The 15,568-nt window shown below is 43.1% G+C and overlaps 1 protein-coding gene across 4 annotated transcripts in view; it reads left to right on the forward strand.

Moving 5' to 3' along the window:
* The window catches only part of KIF26B (kinesin family member 26B), a 280,373-nt gene that overhangs the window by 84,195 nt on the left and 180,610 nt on the right, over positions 1-15,568 (forward strand). For 3 of the 4 annotated variants that reach the window (XM_080997595.1, XM_080997598.1, XM_080997597.1), the window contains one exon: positions 4,454-4,987. In XM_080997595.1, the coding sequence (XP_080853721.1) occupies positions 4,454-4,987 (534 nt within the window). The remainder of the gene's footprint in view (positions 1-4,453; positions 4,988-15,568) is intronic. The other variant, XM_080997596.1, reaches the window with a different exon arrangement.

Here is a 15,568-nt window from a genome sequence, read left to right on the forward strand (position 1 = left end):
TGGAGATTTGGACTTTGAGCAAGGAGGTTTGGAGGGAGTGATTGTGGTTTATTCAATGGTGTTCCCAATATAGGCCATTTCACTTAAATGCACAGTGCCTCAGAACGTAACCCCCCGCGTAAATGGGGAGTTTGGCAACTGGTGATCCAGATCATAGGATCGCTTTAGATACGTTTGTGAAGCTGGGCCTATACTCTCCCTGCTGTTCTCTTCCTGAAGGGTGGTTTTTCATATGACTTTACTGCTTATCTTTACATCTTTCAAGAGTGACAGGAGACTTACGTAACTTACGTCCATGATGAGTGAAATGAGGGATTGAGAAGATCTATATGCACATATTGCGCTGGAAATGTGTGTGGAGGTCTGTCAGGCTCTTGACTGTATCTGGGGCAGCTGCTATCCACTGCTGGTGGTGCCAACTATAATTGCGTTGTCAGAGTGCATTAGATGTAATGCACCCTTCTGGCTTGGTGTTGCAGAATGTAAGGCTCCGTGTACCCTCTGGAGGTCATCTACCAAGATATGTGCTGCTAGATGACATCTGAGAAGAAAATGAAGTTCATTTCAATATTGATACACAGCTAAGGTTCCTAGTGCGCAGCCCTTGCTGAAACTGCTACAGTTCGTAGATGCTGGGCATACTTCAGAAAAAGCTTTCCTTTCCTAAGATTTATTTATAATAGTGTCTGGGATCTTTCATGCTGAACCGTGTTTGGAGATGAATATAAGATGTACCTACTCCCAAGTGAAGCCCTTTGCCAGAGAGTGGTTAAGTTTCAAAGAACAACACCGGGCCTGTTGTATTCAGGAGCTGAAGCAGGAGAACTGGCAGAGGTTTGACAGCCCTGACCAATCAAGCAGGTAGAAAACAAATTATACAGAAGGCAGGGTCTTAGTCTTACTGCAATGCTAGCAACCTCCTTGGGGTGCTGTGGAGAAAAGCTCAGAGTGTGTCTTTCTGAGCATGTGTATGAATGAACTGAAAACATGACGTGCCTCTTATTTATATTGGGAACCAGCAGTGGCTGGTGCACACTGGAACTGGTAGGGCGGAATCCTTATGTCCTCCATTTGTATTGTGTACCAAGGATGTTAAGGAATGTAGTTCCATTAGTGAGGAAAGAGCTGATTCCCGAGATGCTGAATCTGGTGATTTCCTTATCAGTGTTACTGGACAGATTTGGTATGTAACTCTGAAGTAGTAGTAGTAATAAGAAAGCGTAGTTGTTTATCTGTTTGACATCTGCTGAGAAGGCATTTCACAGGTTGGGTCCCACTACCGAAAAGGCCCTCTTCCTGGTTCCCTGTAACTTCACTTCTCACAGTGAGGTAACCACCAGAAGGCCCTCAGAGCTGGACCTCCACATCTGGGCTGAATGATGGGAGTGGATATGCTCTTTCAGGCAGTGCAAATAGATAAATAGGTACTGCTGAGGTGGGAAGGTAACTGGCATTTCCATCCCATTGTGCCAGAAGCGGTTTAGTCCTGCTGGCCACATGACCTGGAAAGCTGTCTGTGGGCAAACACTGGCTCCCTCGGCCTGAAGCAAGATGAGTGCCACACCCCATAGTCGCCTTTGACTGGGCTTAACTGTCTAGGGGTCCTTTACCTTTACCTTTACAGGGTATATTATCAGTTCTGCATCAATACAGATGTTTCAGATCCTTGTGCCTGTGCATGAATGAGCTTGTTCACCTGTGCTATATAGTTTTATTGGAGGCTACCCGTAGGTTGGACTGTGATATTTCTTTGAAGCGATGCATGATGGTGTTGAACAGTAGGCTGCTGAGGCATTTTCTGAACTGAATTAGCCAGCCTGTGACTTGATGCGTTTCAGTCCCCACCAGTGCTTCCCCCATCATTTCCTAGGGATGCCCCTTTTGGGCATCTGTTGACAGAACTTCACTTCAGCCACTTTGCATAAAGAGGTATCATGATTTATTAATCAATTAATCACAGCATGCTGAGTAGCTGTTCACGGTATTTAAACAGTGAAAATAAAAATGGTTTAGCATATAATAAAGATGTAGTGTAATTAATACAGCCTCCCAACAGTGAATCCTCCTTTCCCCCTCCTTCCTAAGACCCGCTGCACATTTTCCTCCCAGCTAACAAGTATTAGCATTGTGGAATCTGTTTGCTTTGGCTGTTGGTTCAGGGTCCTGTCTCTTCTTTCCTCTAAGAAAATCATATTTATCAAAAATATAGAGGTTTCCTGGGAGAACTACAGGAAGTGACCACCACTGTCATGCCTTATTCAGAAGTTTCCAGAAGCATCTTTCTGGTTGCTGTTGAAAACACAATACTGCACTGGATTGGTTGTGGTCTCATTCAACAAACAAGTTGATATTCTTGAAAGACAAACATTTTCTTAAGTGTCTTAAAGCAACAGCCAAAAGGCATAAGCTCTTCTTGAGATGGTGTAGAGATACTTAGCTTTCATGGAAATGTGATAGCAACCTTCCCCAACCTGGTGCCTTCTGCATTTTTCAGACTAAAACACCCATCAGCCCCAGCCAGCACTTGACTATGGTTTGTTTGAAACAAGTCAATTTCAAACTATGTTTAGTGAAGCTGACGTCTTTCAATAAACCATCATTAAGATGAGCCACATACTAGCTTCATCACTGCCTCTGGGTCTAGGAGTCTTCAGAACCTCAGCAGGTCTTTTGTACTCATAGCTCTTCATGGTGGAGAACATACTCAAAGCGTTCCATTGCCCACTTTCCTCCTAGGACTCCACTCTGTTTTGTTTTATATGCACAGAGTTCTCTGCTGAGGCAGCTCAAATTCTTTTGGCAGCTCTCCTCTTTTCCTTCCATGTTCTCCTGTTGTAGATCTCTCTCTCTCCTTGGTCTCTAAACCATCTTTGTCCTCTTGTCTGCACTTCTCTTCAGTTGCTCCTGCCTACCCCCTCAGTCTCCTGCCTGCTCAGACTCAGAGAGAATGCTCTTAGATGCTGCAAACACTTTAGCTTTCAACCCTCAACTGTTTTGTCAGCTTAGCTGCTGAGTCAAGCAGAGAATGCAAGCATTTGTCAGAATCCTTTCACATCACAGTTTAGGGTTTTGGTGTAATGCTAAACTGTGGTTTACTGACTCCAGAAACCTAAGCTTCTGCTCTCCTCACTGACAAGATGGAGGAGGGATGGGGTGGGAAGAAGCATGTGAGTCCAAGGTTCACCTAGTCTCATTGTTATCACACTAAACTATGGGTAAGCATGATGTCAGAATGCAGCCTTTGTCTCACTATATCATGTCTTTGTACTTTTGTACTTGTACTGGTAGTTCTTGCATTCCTGCTCTGTTTGTCACATATTAATCTGGTAGAGTTAATTGTGTGTGCAGGACCCTGTGTGATGGGGTTCATTGTGTGAAGTACACAAGGTTTCATGTATGCAAAATCCTACTGTAGAGCAGGTGGTGGACTAGATATTTTGAAAGCTAAGATTTGGGTCTCCTTTAGGATGGTCTCTCACATCGCTTCCAAAAAGAAAAATGGGCCATGAGATGAAAGCCAGTTTTTTGTTTGTTTTTTGGCTAGTCTGGCTAGACTGCCCTATCCAAGGGCACTCTTGATTATCTAGTATTACCAGCAATACAGTGGTACCACGGGTTAAGAACTTAATTCATTCTGGAGGTCCGTTCTTAACCTGAAACTTTTCTTAACCTGAGGTAACACTTTAGCTAATGGGGCCTCCTGCTGCTGCTGTGCTGCTGCCTCTCAATTTCTGTTCTCATCCTGAAGCAAAGTTCTTAACCCGAGGTACTATTTCTGGGTTAGCGGAGTCTGTAACCTGAAGTGTCTGTAACCCGAGGTACCACTGTACTTGATTATTTTGGTGGTAGAAAATGGATTTCTTAAAAAGGTAAATAATGGATAATTTTATTGATAAATTGATTGATTGATTGATCTACTACCCTTCTTTTTGAAGAAGCCCATTAAGTTTGCACTATATTATGAAATTCAATATTAAAAGACTCTTAATGGGCAGCATTGTATGCTTGGTTTGATCAGTGGACACAACTAATGATGAAAGTACCTCTCCAGTTGTTGTTGGAAGCCAGCCAACTTGACCAATGGTTAGGGATGATATGAACTGAAGCCCAATAACATCTGGAGGGCCTCCGGTTCCCAATCCCTGCTCAGAATAAATAATTTCTTTTTTGTGTGTGAAGTTGAAGTAATCTTATGGGTAATTTTAGCGCAGTTTGAAAATGCAAATGGGAAAGATCTTCATGAGTCAACTCCCAAATGAACGTCTCAGTGGTATTCAAAAATACGACTGCTAATTAAGATCCGGCAGAAGCATGGGGATTTTTATATCCTAATTCTTTTTCACTTGTTAATAAAATGAATTAATAACAACCAGTGGTAGAATTTGGATTTAATTTTTTCCCTATTATCCAATTTTAATTGTCTACTTCTCTCCTCATTCTCTCTTATTGTTAGGACCCGGCTTTCTCTTCTGCAATTCACGACAAGCTGCAGGTGCCCAACACCACCCGGAAGGCATGGAACGAAAGAGACAACCGGTGCGACGTGTGTGCCACTCACCTGAACCAGCTGAAGCAGGAAGCGATTCAGATGGTGCTGACCCTCGAACAGGCTGCCAACACTGAACATTGCGATGCTTCTCCTGGCTCCCCTCCTCCTCTCCCCAACATCCCCACCTTGGTGGGCTCACGACATATGGGCAGCCTGCAGCCCAGGGACTGGGCCTACATGTCTGCTCCTTATGCTACATCCAATTATGCTGGCTTTCTGCCTAACAAACTCAGCGGGAAACAGAACAACATAGGGATCGTTAATGGGATAGAGAAGAAAAATGGTTCCTTGGGACATCAGGCAAAGGTCAGTGTACAGATGGCCACCAGCCCCAGCAATGGTAACATCCTGAATTCTGTGGCTATCCAGGCTCATCAGTACCTAGACGGCACCTGGTCCTTGTCGAGAACAAATGGCGTTACTCTGTATCCCTATCAAGTAAGTAGCGTTAGAAAGGACCCCCCCCCCCCAAATAATATCTCTAGAATACTTTGTGGATTTGAGTAATACATATTAAGAAGTTGTATCAACACAATCATATTATTGAACAAGCCGTAATTTACCTCATTTGTAAAAACAGGAAGTCAGTCCCCTCCTCCCCAATCACTCGTAACATACAGCCGTATTTCTACAGCCTTTATCTCTGATAACCATCCTGTGGTTCAGAAAATTAACACTGCAAATCATGCCAAAGGACCATGTGCTTCAACAGGCCTACTTGTCCTGAAAAAGCCAGAACAGGGTATTGCTTTATGGCTGGAAGGTTAATAAACATGGACTGTTGAGACTCATTAAGAATAGTATAGAAGTCGAAAGTTCAGAGGCACTCTTCCGTATTAGAAATCCTGGTTGTAGCAGTAGTAATAATGAAGAGAAATCCTGGTTGTAATAATTACGTTGATGCAAATTGGAGGAACATGATAGTAGAAAAAGGCTCATGTAATTAATAATCAGAGTAGGGGTTTCCAAGATGAATACCCTGGCATTTGCATGGTTGATAATGAAGTATAATCCCGCATGAGATATGTGGGCAATTTTATTGTGAGAAGATTCGTGAACTGCTGATGTCTTATTGGCAGTAAAAAGAAAAAAAAGATGGGTCACACTGTTCAAAATATCTGCAGAATCCTTAATTAGTGTCTAGATATGTTTTTATGTATCTTTTGGAGAGTATGGTATAATTACAGGATTGATAATGTTGGGAAGGGAATGAAATTGCTGAAGCTATAAAGTAGATGTATTAATATGATGTAACAGTTAAACAGCCTCACCCTAAAGGTGTTCAGTGGTACAAAGTGCCAGGTAAATATGGATAGGTTTGCGGGCTTGCATGGTGGTATGCTTACCCCCTTCCCTCGGGCAGAACTCTTGACAGGAAGAAATGTAACATCCCTGCCGTGGAAAGCTGTAGTTGTGAAATTTCAGCATGCCATGAAGCTGTTAAAAGCATCTTAGGAACTAAGCTGCCCCCCAAAGGTGTTGATCCTGTGCACATGTAATAATTTTTTGTTCACTTTTTCTCCGTTCAAATGGTAACAGTGTGTCTGGGTAACTTTCAAGTTCCATAGCGTAACACTGGGGAACCTTAACTATCCCCTCTTTGGCCACAGTCAACAACAGGAGCTTTCCCCCTAATGATAATTGCTGTGGGGGTAGGGATTTTTGTGGAGATCATAGCTGACCGTCCTAATTAACCCCCCTCTCAGTATTAGCTTTCCCCACAAAAAAGAATGCTGATGTGCATTTAACAAAAACATCACTAAGCCTAACCTGAGGCTTTTGTACCATTGTTGTTGTTTGTTATTGTTGTTACTGCTATTACTACTACTACTACTCCTACTACTATTATGCCACCCTGCATCCAAAGATCACAGGGCAATTTACAGTATAAAACCACAAAATACATTTGCTATACAAAATCATGCTACAGGCTACATCTGAGAAATGCTGAGCTAACGGGACCAGGAATAAAAAATAATCTCATTGGATAAAGAGCATTGCAGTTCCAGGAGTGGGTTCATTGCCCTCTGCATCATCGTTTGTCAGGCTGATGCCCAGGAACAAGAGCTGTAGCCCTGGCTAGACTTAATGGCTCCCCGACGTGGGCATCTCCCCTTTATAAATTAGCTTTCAGTTAGATAGTCTAGACAGCCTGCCAGAAATGGTTGACTGCTTTGAAGCCTGATCTTATTTTTCCTTCTGATTCTCTGCCTCTCAGATAAGAGGAAACCTTGGCATCATAATGGGATGCTGATCTTGGAGGCAGGCTTGCATATTGAGAAGGACACTTCTTGTCAGCAAGATGCAAAGGGTGTAGTTCAAGTTCATGGTAAATAGTTCCCAGCTGCCTATTTTTGAAGTGGCCCCTGTGGATGTGCCGTTAGCAGCAGCTTCATCTGTATTAGTTAGCAGGTGATAAAATTCTGGTCCTGCCATTTGGTATGGTGTAGGGCAGTATGTGTGAAGAGGAAAGGATTGGCTGGGTAAACCCAGCCAGATGGGTGGAGTAGAAATAATAACTTATTATTTATTTATTTATTTATTTATTTATTACATATTGCACAGCTGTCCCGCTCTGGTCTGCAGTTTTGGACTGTTGTTGTTGTTTAGTCGTTTAGTCGTGTCCGACTCTTCGTGACCCCATGGGTCAGAGCACGCCAGGCACTTCTGTCTTCCACTGCCTCCCGCAGTTTGGCCAAACTCATGCTGGTAGCTTCAAGAACACTGTCCAACCATCTCGTCCTCTGTCGTCCCCTTCTCCTTGTGCCCTCCATCTTTCCCAACATCAGGGTCTTTTCCAGGGAGTCTTCTCTTCTCAGGAGGTGGCCAAAGTATTGGAGCCTCAGCTTCAGGATCTGTCCTTCCAGTGAGGACTCAGGGCTGATTTCCTTCAGAATGGAGAGGTTTGATCTTCTTGCAGTCCATGGGACTCTCAAGAATCTCCTCCAGCACCAAACCTTGATCATTAGCTGAAAGTTGTTAGACTACAATTTTATTCATCTCTGACCCATTGGCCATGCCAGCTGGGTCTGATGTTTTCTTACTTAGAGTGTGTTGATGATAGCATCAGGTTGCAGGTTCAATCCCCATATGGGACAGCTGCATATAGGGAGTTGGACAAGATGATCCTTAGGGTCCCTTCTAACTCTATAATTCTATGATAGTCAAAAAGTCTTGGGGCACCATTTTGATTTTCCCTGCTCTACATGTCTATCAGCGTACTCACAGTCGGGACCCCTGCTTCATGCAAGGTTCTCAGTTATATAGAAGACAAATGTGGTATGCAGACACATCTATACACTTTCTAGTCGCACCTGTGACAGGGGTGTCACTATTTTTCAGCTTTAGTTATTTATCTGCAACTTGGATATAATTGTAATCAAATATGATCAAGAAGACAAAGATGCTAAAAGAATTTGCAGTTTCAGGATTCAGTGCATATAAATTAAAAACTTTATTCACTTTTATGTATTTGTCACTGAATTTACTGACAACCGTTCGTGCTAGAAAAACAAGGATCCTTTATATTGTCTCTTTAATATTCCTTTAATGAAATACACATATTGTTGCTGTTTCTAACATACTTAAACGGTACCTCCCAGTTTTTAATGCACCATTTCCAGGAAAACAAAGGCTTATTGAAGTCAGTGGAAAAAATCTTTTTACAGCCCTAGATCCCTGGAGTGTAAGGATGTGTTGCTAAACCCACACACCCAGTTCCCCCCCTTCCCTGTTTCTTTTTGCAAACAAGTAAGAGGAACATCAGCAAAGGAATCATCACGACAGTTCTTTGCCACCCTAATATACTCAGTGCATGCAGAAACTTCCAGGACTTGCTATGTGTTTGTGAAGCAAAGTAGATTTATCATAACAGCCTACTGGGGCCATTAAAGTACATTGTTGTACTTCAAATGCAGCTTGCAGAGGTAGGATTATTAAAAAAAGGAATAAAATAAAAACTGATGGCAGCTTCTTGCATGTATATTTAGGTACAGACACCCAAGCACAAAATACACATGTACTGTTGCATCAGTTGTGAAGGGCACGTGTGGGTATTTGCAGTCCACAAGAAAGAGATGGACACTGGGTCTTGGCTACAACATTTATTTGAGGACCAATGCACAATTGGTAATTCAACAATTAGCATGGCAGGGAAGTAACGAGATCCCCTGGGCTGAATTCCATTAACTCTCTGTGCTTGCAGAACCAGCACAAAGTTTTTGACTGGTGCAATGGGGCTCCCTCCTATTCTCCTCTGTGCTCCTTGTGCCTCACCCCAAATAGTCTGGACAGGGTGGGGCGGAATGAGAGGGGAGGTCTTTCTATCTGTGAAGCAGAAATGCTTGCACTGAGGGAATGATCAGAAGAGTGTGGCACTGAGTGGTTTTGTCTTACCCCCACAAGGGACTCGCTTGGTTTTGCAGCCCTTCAGACGGTCCATTCACACTCTCCTGCAGCCTATGGTGAAGATTGTGGAGAAGCGGAAATCCTCACCGTGGATTTCCTCCCAGGGCTTCTAGGAGTGTAAACGGCATATGATTGTAAATCGCTTTGTAACTTAAGATGACTGGAAGTTAAAAATAGTAACATATAGCTACATTCTTCTGTTGATTGCCAGAATTTCATAAACCATTTCATCATCTTTCCCCCCAGGCTCTTTAGCGACTGCTGTTCTTCTTAAGAAATTGTTCATATTTCTGAAGCAAGTAAGGAGCGTGTGTGTTGTGTCCCCACCCCCGGCAACCATTTCTAGAGGCACTGACCAAAATATAGTTTTAAGTGGTTAGAGTTTAATTATTTTTTTTGTAAATCACATATTAAAATTAGCTATAATGGTTTAAATAACATCTGTTGTGAACCTGGACAGTCCAACCACCGTCACCCATGTGCTGGTAACCTCCAGGCTACTTCAGTGTGATGGTGCCCGTGAGGTTGGTTCAGAAGCTGCAGCTGGCGCAAAATGCAGTAGCTTGACTGCACAGTGGGTCAGGAGATTGCTAAGCCATTGCCCCATTGTTGTAACAACTGCACTGGCTGCCAAATAGCTACCAGCATAAGTTCAAGGTACTGGTTTTGGTGTCTAAAATCCTGTACTGTATGGGACCAGGACACCTGAAAGATCATCTTGCCCCCTATATACTCAAATGTTTACTGTGCTCTGAAGGTGAGACCCTCTTGCAGGTACCATCTTATCTGGTGGTGCATTCCACACAATGTAGGAATCGGGCTTTTAGGATGCCCTTTAGTATTAGATGGGTGTTGTCTCTTGCTGTTTCAGCAACTACTGAAGACCTGCTTATTTCAACAAGTCTCTTAAGTTGATATCTTTCCCAGTCTGCATCTGTATTGGAATTGTTTTTCAGATGTTTCCCCAGACATTTTCATTATTTTATCACTTGTTGCTTTGCTGCCCTGGGTCCTTTGAGAGGAAGTGAGGGATACTAATAAGTAAATAAATAAATAGCTCCTCCAATCAAATAAATTGGGGGCGGGGTGGTGGAATTTCTGCCGATTCCTCCTTCCACTTTCAGTCTCCACACCGTATGCCATACCATCCACAAAGGTTTGCCAGTCTCAAGGAACAGGTTTTTAAGGAAAGTACAGAGGTTTGCAAGAAAGTGTTCTTCACGAATGTGAATCCTATTCTGTCCACAGGCAGAAATTACGGATTTTTGAAAAAGGTATCTGGCCATACTTGTCAGCTGTCAGCCATCAGGTCACTAAGCAGTGGTGGAAATGCATGTGCGAACCAGCTTTTAGTCAAAGAATATGATTTCCTTGTTGGTTAATTTTCCCACAGATTGACAAAAAGGAAAATAATAATAAAGCATAGATCCTAGTCTGACTTTCTTGCACTCACTTATTGTTTGGGGGGGAGAATCTCTCTTGGCAGCCTACTAGTCTTTTTTAAAATAAAACATAAAATAAGTAATGAATAGCTTTGGTGGGGTCATAAGTCATCAACTGACCTTCTTACCATGAAGTCATCAATTGAGCTTGTGTATTACAGTAATTGGCTAATTATATCTGACTTTCAAACTAATAGTCCGGTTGTGTCCTTTTTTCTTTCTTTATACTATGAGGGGAAGTTGGATTCCATACTAATTGTATTATTTTATTTTTTTACAATCACTCTGGAGTGATTTGATCTCACATGACATTTTTATGCATGGCTTCATGACCCTGAAATCATTCGTTTTCCCTTCACTATACCAGACCAAACAAGGGAAGTGAGAGGTAAAGAGTATCCCAGCAACTGAAAAGAGCTAAGGAGGCTTATCCTGTGAGTATGAGAGCCCCATGACTCTTCTGTGATGGGAAGAAGCAATCTGTGAGCTCTTTAAAAAAAAGTGAGATAATCCTTTAATATAAGTGCATGACATGAGATCACAATTAGTAAGGATTTGGATTCTTGACTTTATCCAGTCTAGTTTGTTCTATAATATGAAACCGTCTCCTTCCTGTGAGACTATCTAGAATAATTTGGGCCAGGGAAAGCTGTTGCCAAGGGCAAGCAACTCTTAAAATTTAGCGAAGCCGTGTAGCTCTCCTGATGGAAAGTGGCCACCACATCATCCTGTAAAGAGCAATTCATTTTTTAAAGAATTTACCACAAGAAGTTTGAAGCAGTCCCATTGCTACAACTTTGGATATCTGCAGTACAGTTCACTTCATAAGTGCTTACAGAACTTTTGGATAACTTTTCCCTCTTAATTAAATTATTTAATTCAAGTCTCTTAGAATGAAAAGGGAGATAAATGGGCCCTCAATAATCGAGGTATTTCCCCCTCATCTTTGTTTTCCTCTTGAGACAAGGACATATTGTTTAGGGATACACACACAAAGTGTTTCCAGAATGACCCAACTTACTGAGTAAAGAAAGAGAGCAAGAATACCTGAGGTGCTCTGACCATGCAGGCAAATGTGAAAACGTGCCAACTTCCACTTAAAATAACATTTGAGCATTGATTTCCTCGCATTGCATTTGTTGTGCTCAGTTTCAGCTTCCTTTCAGCTTCACTTATCTGATGAAGTAGACCCCTGTCCACAAAAGCTTATGGCATAATTAATGTGTTAGTCTTTTAACAGAAGAAAGTGGTTAACAAGAACTGTCATCAGTGCCGGAGGGAGAGAGCAAGCTCCAGAGGGATTCCAGAGAGCGTCCCGGGATTGGGAGAGGCAGCCCATTTTCTGGGGAAGAGAATCAGCGTAGCACCAGTGCCCAGGATTGACGATATTTTGACACGTGTAAGGCAGGGGAAGATTTTTACCAAGCTGGACCTCAGGGGAGCATACAATCTGATTAGGATAAGGGGGGGACGGACGAATGGAAGACGACTATGTTCACCCCCTGGGGGCTTTTGAGTACTTAGTCATGCCATTTGGATTACAATCGGGGTCCGCCTGCTTTCAAGCCTTCATGCACCATGTGTTGGGGCCCCTTCTGTACAAGAATTGCGTAGCCTTTTTGGATGACGTCTTAATCTATTCGGACAATGAAAAGCAACACGTCAGAGACGTCAGGGAGGTGCTACAGAGATTGAAGAAGCATCAGTTGTGGGTCAAGCTGGAAAAATGCCAATTCCACGCCAGGGAGGTCGAGTTCCTGGGGTACAGGTTGTCAGACAAAGGACTAGCCATGGATCCGGGCAAAGTGAAGGCAGTGCTGGAATGGAAAGCCCCCAAAAACAGAAAGGATGTGCAGAGGTTCCTAGGCTTCAGCAACTTCTACAGGAAGTTCATAAAGAACTTCGCTCACTTGACAGCGCCCATAACGGATTGTCTTAGTAGCAAAAAGAAGTTCGCGTGGACAGAGGGTGCGCAGCAATCCTTTGAAAAACCGAAGAAGGCGTTCGCCTCGGAAGAGCAGCTCCTGCACGTGGATCCGGAGAAGCCCATGAGACTGGAGACGGACGCGTCCGACTGCGCCATTGGAGCGGTCCTTTTGCAGCCCGGGGCCAAGCAGAACTGGAGGCCGTGTGCCTTTTTCGCTAGGAAGCTGAGCAAGTCAGAGCAAAACTACACAGTGTATGACCAAGAACTGCTTGCGATCTATGCAGCATTTCGGCAATGGAGACATCTATTGCAAAGTATTGGAAGACACAAGATCTACCCACCTTGGAAGAATGGCAGATGAAACTGATGGACTACATGGAACTGGCAGAAATGACTGGCAGAATCCGAGACCAGGGAGAAGAGTCGGTGGAAGAAGATTGGAAGAAATTTAAAGACTACAGAAATATTGTAAAATTAATGAATGTTAGAATGATGTTGGATAGAAATTAAGTGGTTTCCAGCTGTAATGCTTTAAGGGAATATGAAAAATGGGTTGTTAATAGGTAAAAATCTAACGTTACTATTTTAAGACCAAAGATTAGGATAAACAAAGAGGGTAAGGATTTGCTGAACCAACAAATTGAACTGGAATATAAAAAAGGGAGGTATGAGGAGGTCCGGGAAACAAGCTAAGGAAAAATAAGTAATGGAAAAATTGAGTGTTTTTTTTAAAAATCATTTTTATTTTGTATTTTGTATCTTTTCTTTTTTTCTTTCATTTTCTTTTTTGTCATTTTTATATTTACATTTGGAAAATTTCAATAAATATCTTATAAAAATAAATAAATAAACTCAAGTTGCCTGACAGCATGAAGATACATCCGGTGTTCCATAGGTCCCTACTTTCACGTTATAGGGAGGGGCGGGAATTCCCGGGACGGGAGGGAGGGGTTACCACCCACCCGTGGGTAGTGGAGAGGGAACACTGTAACGAAGCTACGGAAATACTTGATTCAAGGTGGCGAGGTCGCCAGGTAGAGTACTTGCTAGCCTGGGAGGGGGAACCTAGGTCTGAAAACACGTGGGTCCCTGCTGAATCAATCACTGATGGGTATCTGGTGGAAGAATTCCACAGTTTGTTCCCGGATAAGCCCAAACCATTAGCTAGATTCTGGGAGGAAGAATTTGGACCCACAGACGACGAAGGGGACTTTGTGGGTTTTCCTGCCTCCGAAGAGGAGGGAGATGAGGTGTCCGAGCGAGAAGAATCAGACTAGGAGGTTCAACCAGCGGGAAGAGATCCGAGCGGATGGGAGGCTGGTTTTGAATCCTCAGAAGATGATGGCAGCTCCTTCAGGGGATTCCCCTCATTGTCGACCGAGGAGAGAGAGGAGGTTGTATTGGAAAATCGTGCCAGGGGTGGGGTGGGGGGTCCTGAGGAGGAGGTGGATGTCAGGGAACTGCCATCAGTGCCGGAGGGAGAGAGCAAGCTCCAGAGGGATTCCAGAGAGCGTCCCGGGATTGGGAGAGGCAGCCCATCTTCTGGGGAAGAGAATCAGCGTAGCACCAGTGGAGAAGGGGGGCAGATGGGGGAAGCGGCGAGGCGGTCCCATGACTCCTTGCCGGGAACCAGCAGGGAGAGTAAGGGTCCTCCGCTGCCTACGCCCTCCTTGCGCAGAAGGCTTTCGCGCAGAGAGAGTAGGAGGAGACTAGGCGTCAAAGAGCTTCTTTGCTAGAAGAAGTTTAAGAAACGCCCACTGACGGATTCTGCCAGCGATTGAGACAGCCACAGGTGAGTGGCTGTCCGGACAGAAAAGGTTCACTCAGGCAACCCTGCCAGGTGTCGGCACCGGCTTACGCACGAGCAACCCCTAGAACCATTACAAGAACAATCCAAATTATTTTGCTTTTTATTATAAATTTAGGACTATCTGAATAAATGCAAAAATTAAAATACCACTGTGGTTTTATTTATTTTAGTTTAACTAAGGTGATGTTATAGTTTGACTACTACTGCTCAATCTTGAACACCCCCTTCTTGAGTGAAGTGCTGGAGAGGGTGGTGGTGATTCAGCAGCAGACACTTTTTGGGGAAAGTAATTACCTGCGTCCCTTCCAGTCTGGGATCACACCTATGTTTAGCAGGGACAGAAGCTTTGTTGAATGAGAGCTGTCCGAAAGAATGTCCTTAGTAGGTTGTGTCCTGAATATCTCTCTTGATTTAAATATAAAGTTGATAGACATCTGTGCTTATTCATATTAACACTTTTATCGTGTCATTCAACAATAAAGGCCTCAAAGGTGGCTCCCAACTATAACTAATAATAATAATAATAATAATAAATTTTATTTATATCCCGCCCTCCCCAGCCAAAGCCGGGCTCAGAGCGGCTAACATCAAATGTATAAGACATTAACATAAAATCAGACAATCAATTAAAATACATCCTCAAATACTAAAATACAGAATCACTATAGCGAGCTAATATGTAGCATAGTTAGTGATCTATGAAGTGTCTGACTCACATATCGCCTTTGCCACAAACTTATTCGGTAGCCTTCGGCAAGCCACTCTTTATAACCTCAGTGTTATATTCTTTATTTCCATCCTTTTAGAAGGCAGGTTTGTAGTCTCTTCAGTGGCAGCCTCATTAAGAAGCTATCTTTGATTTTATCAAAATATAATTTCTTATATAATTTGTTTATTCTCTTCATATACAATCATCAGGCCACTTATAGACCCCTTATCTTCGGCACTGACCATAATTTTGTATTGGGTAATATACAATAATGTAATGTGTGAAACATCCCTTAGTCTGAGTAGGTCTAGTTCAGGGTTTCTGCCATAAACTGACTTTATGGAAGGTATGAATGACATGAATGAAGAATGCCATTTGACCAGCTGCTTCTAAACTTTATACCCGCACTGATTGTATTTTCCCAAAGAGCATATAGAGGTTACACATGGCCAGAGGTGGTGAAGAATCACTCCAGGATAATGGAACGACATTAAATGCAACTATCTGCTATAAGACAGAATGAGATGGTGCATCACCTTTCACAGCCATCTCACGTAGCTGGTTATCCCCAGAAGAGTTCAAAGATTCAAGAACAGAGGCTAATGACCTGTCACCTTTGAAAGTGTTAGACTGCCGGTCATGCTTAAGGTCACTGGGAGTTCTCGGCTGAACATCTGTAACCTTGATTCATAAAGAGAAAGGGAGAGAGAGAGAGAGAGACAGG

The sequence above is a fragment of the Podarcis pityusensis genome, assembly GCF_964106645.2.
Source record: "Podarcis pityusensis genome assembly, chromosome: 3".
Classification (NCBI taxonomy): domain Eukaryota; kingdom Metazoa; phylum Chordata; class Lepidosauria; order Squamata; family Lacertidae; genus Podarcis; species Podarcis pityusensis.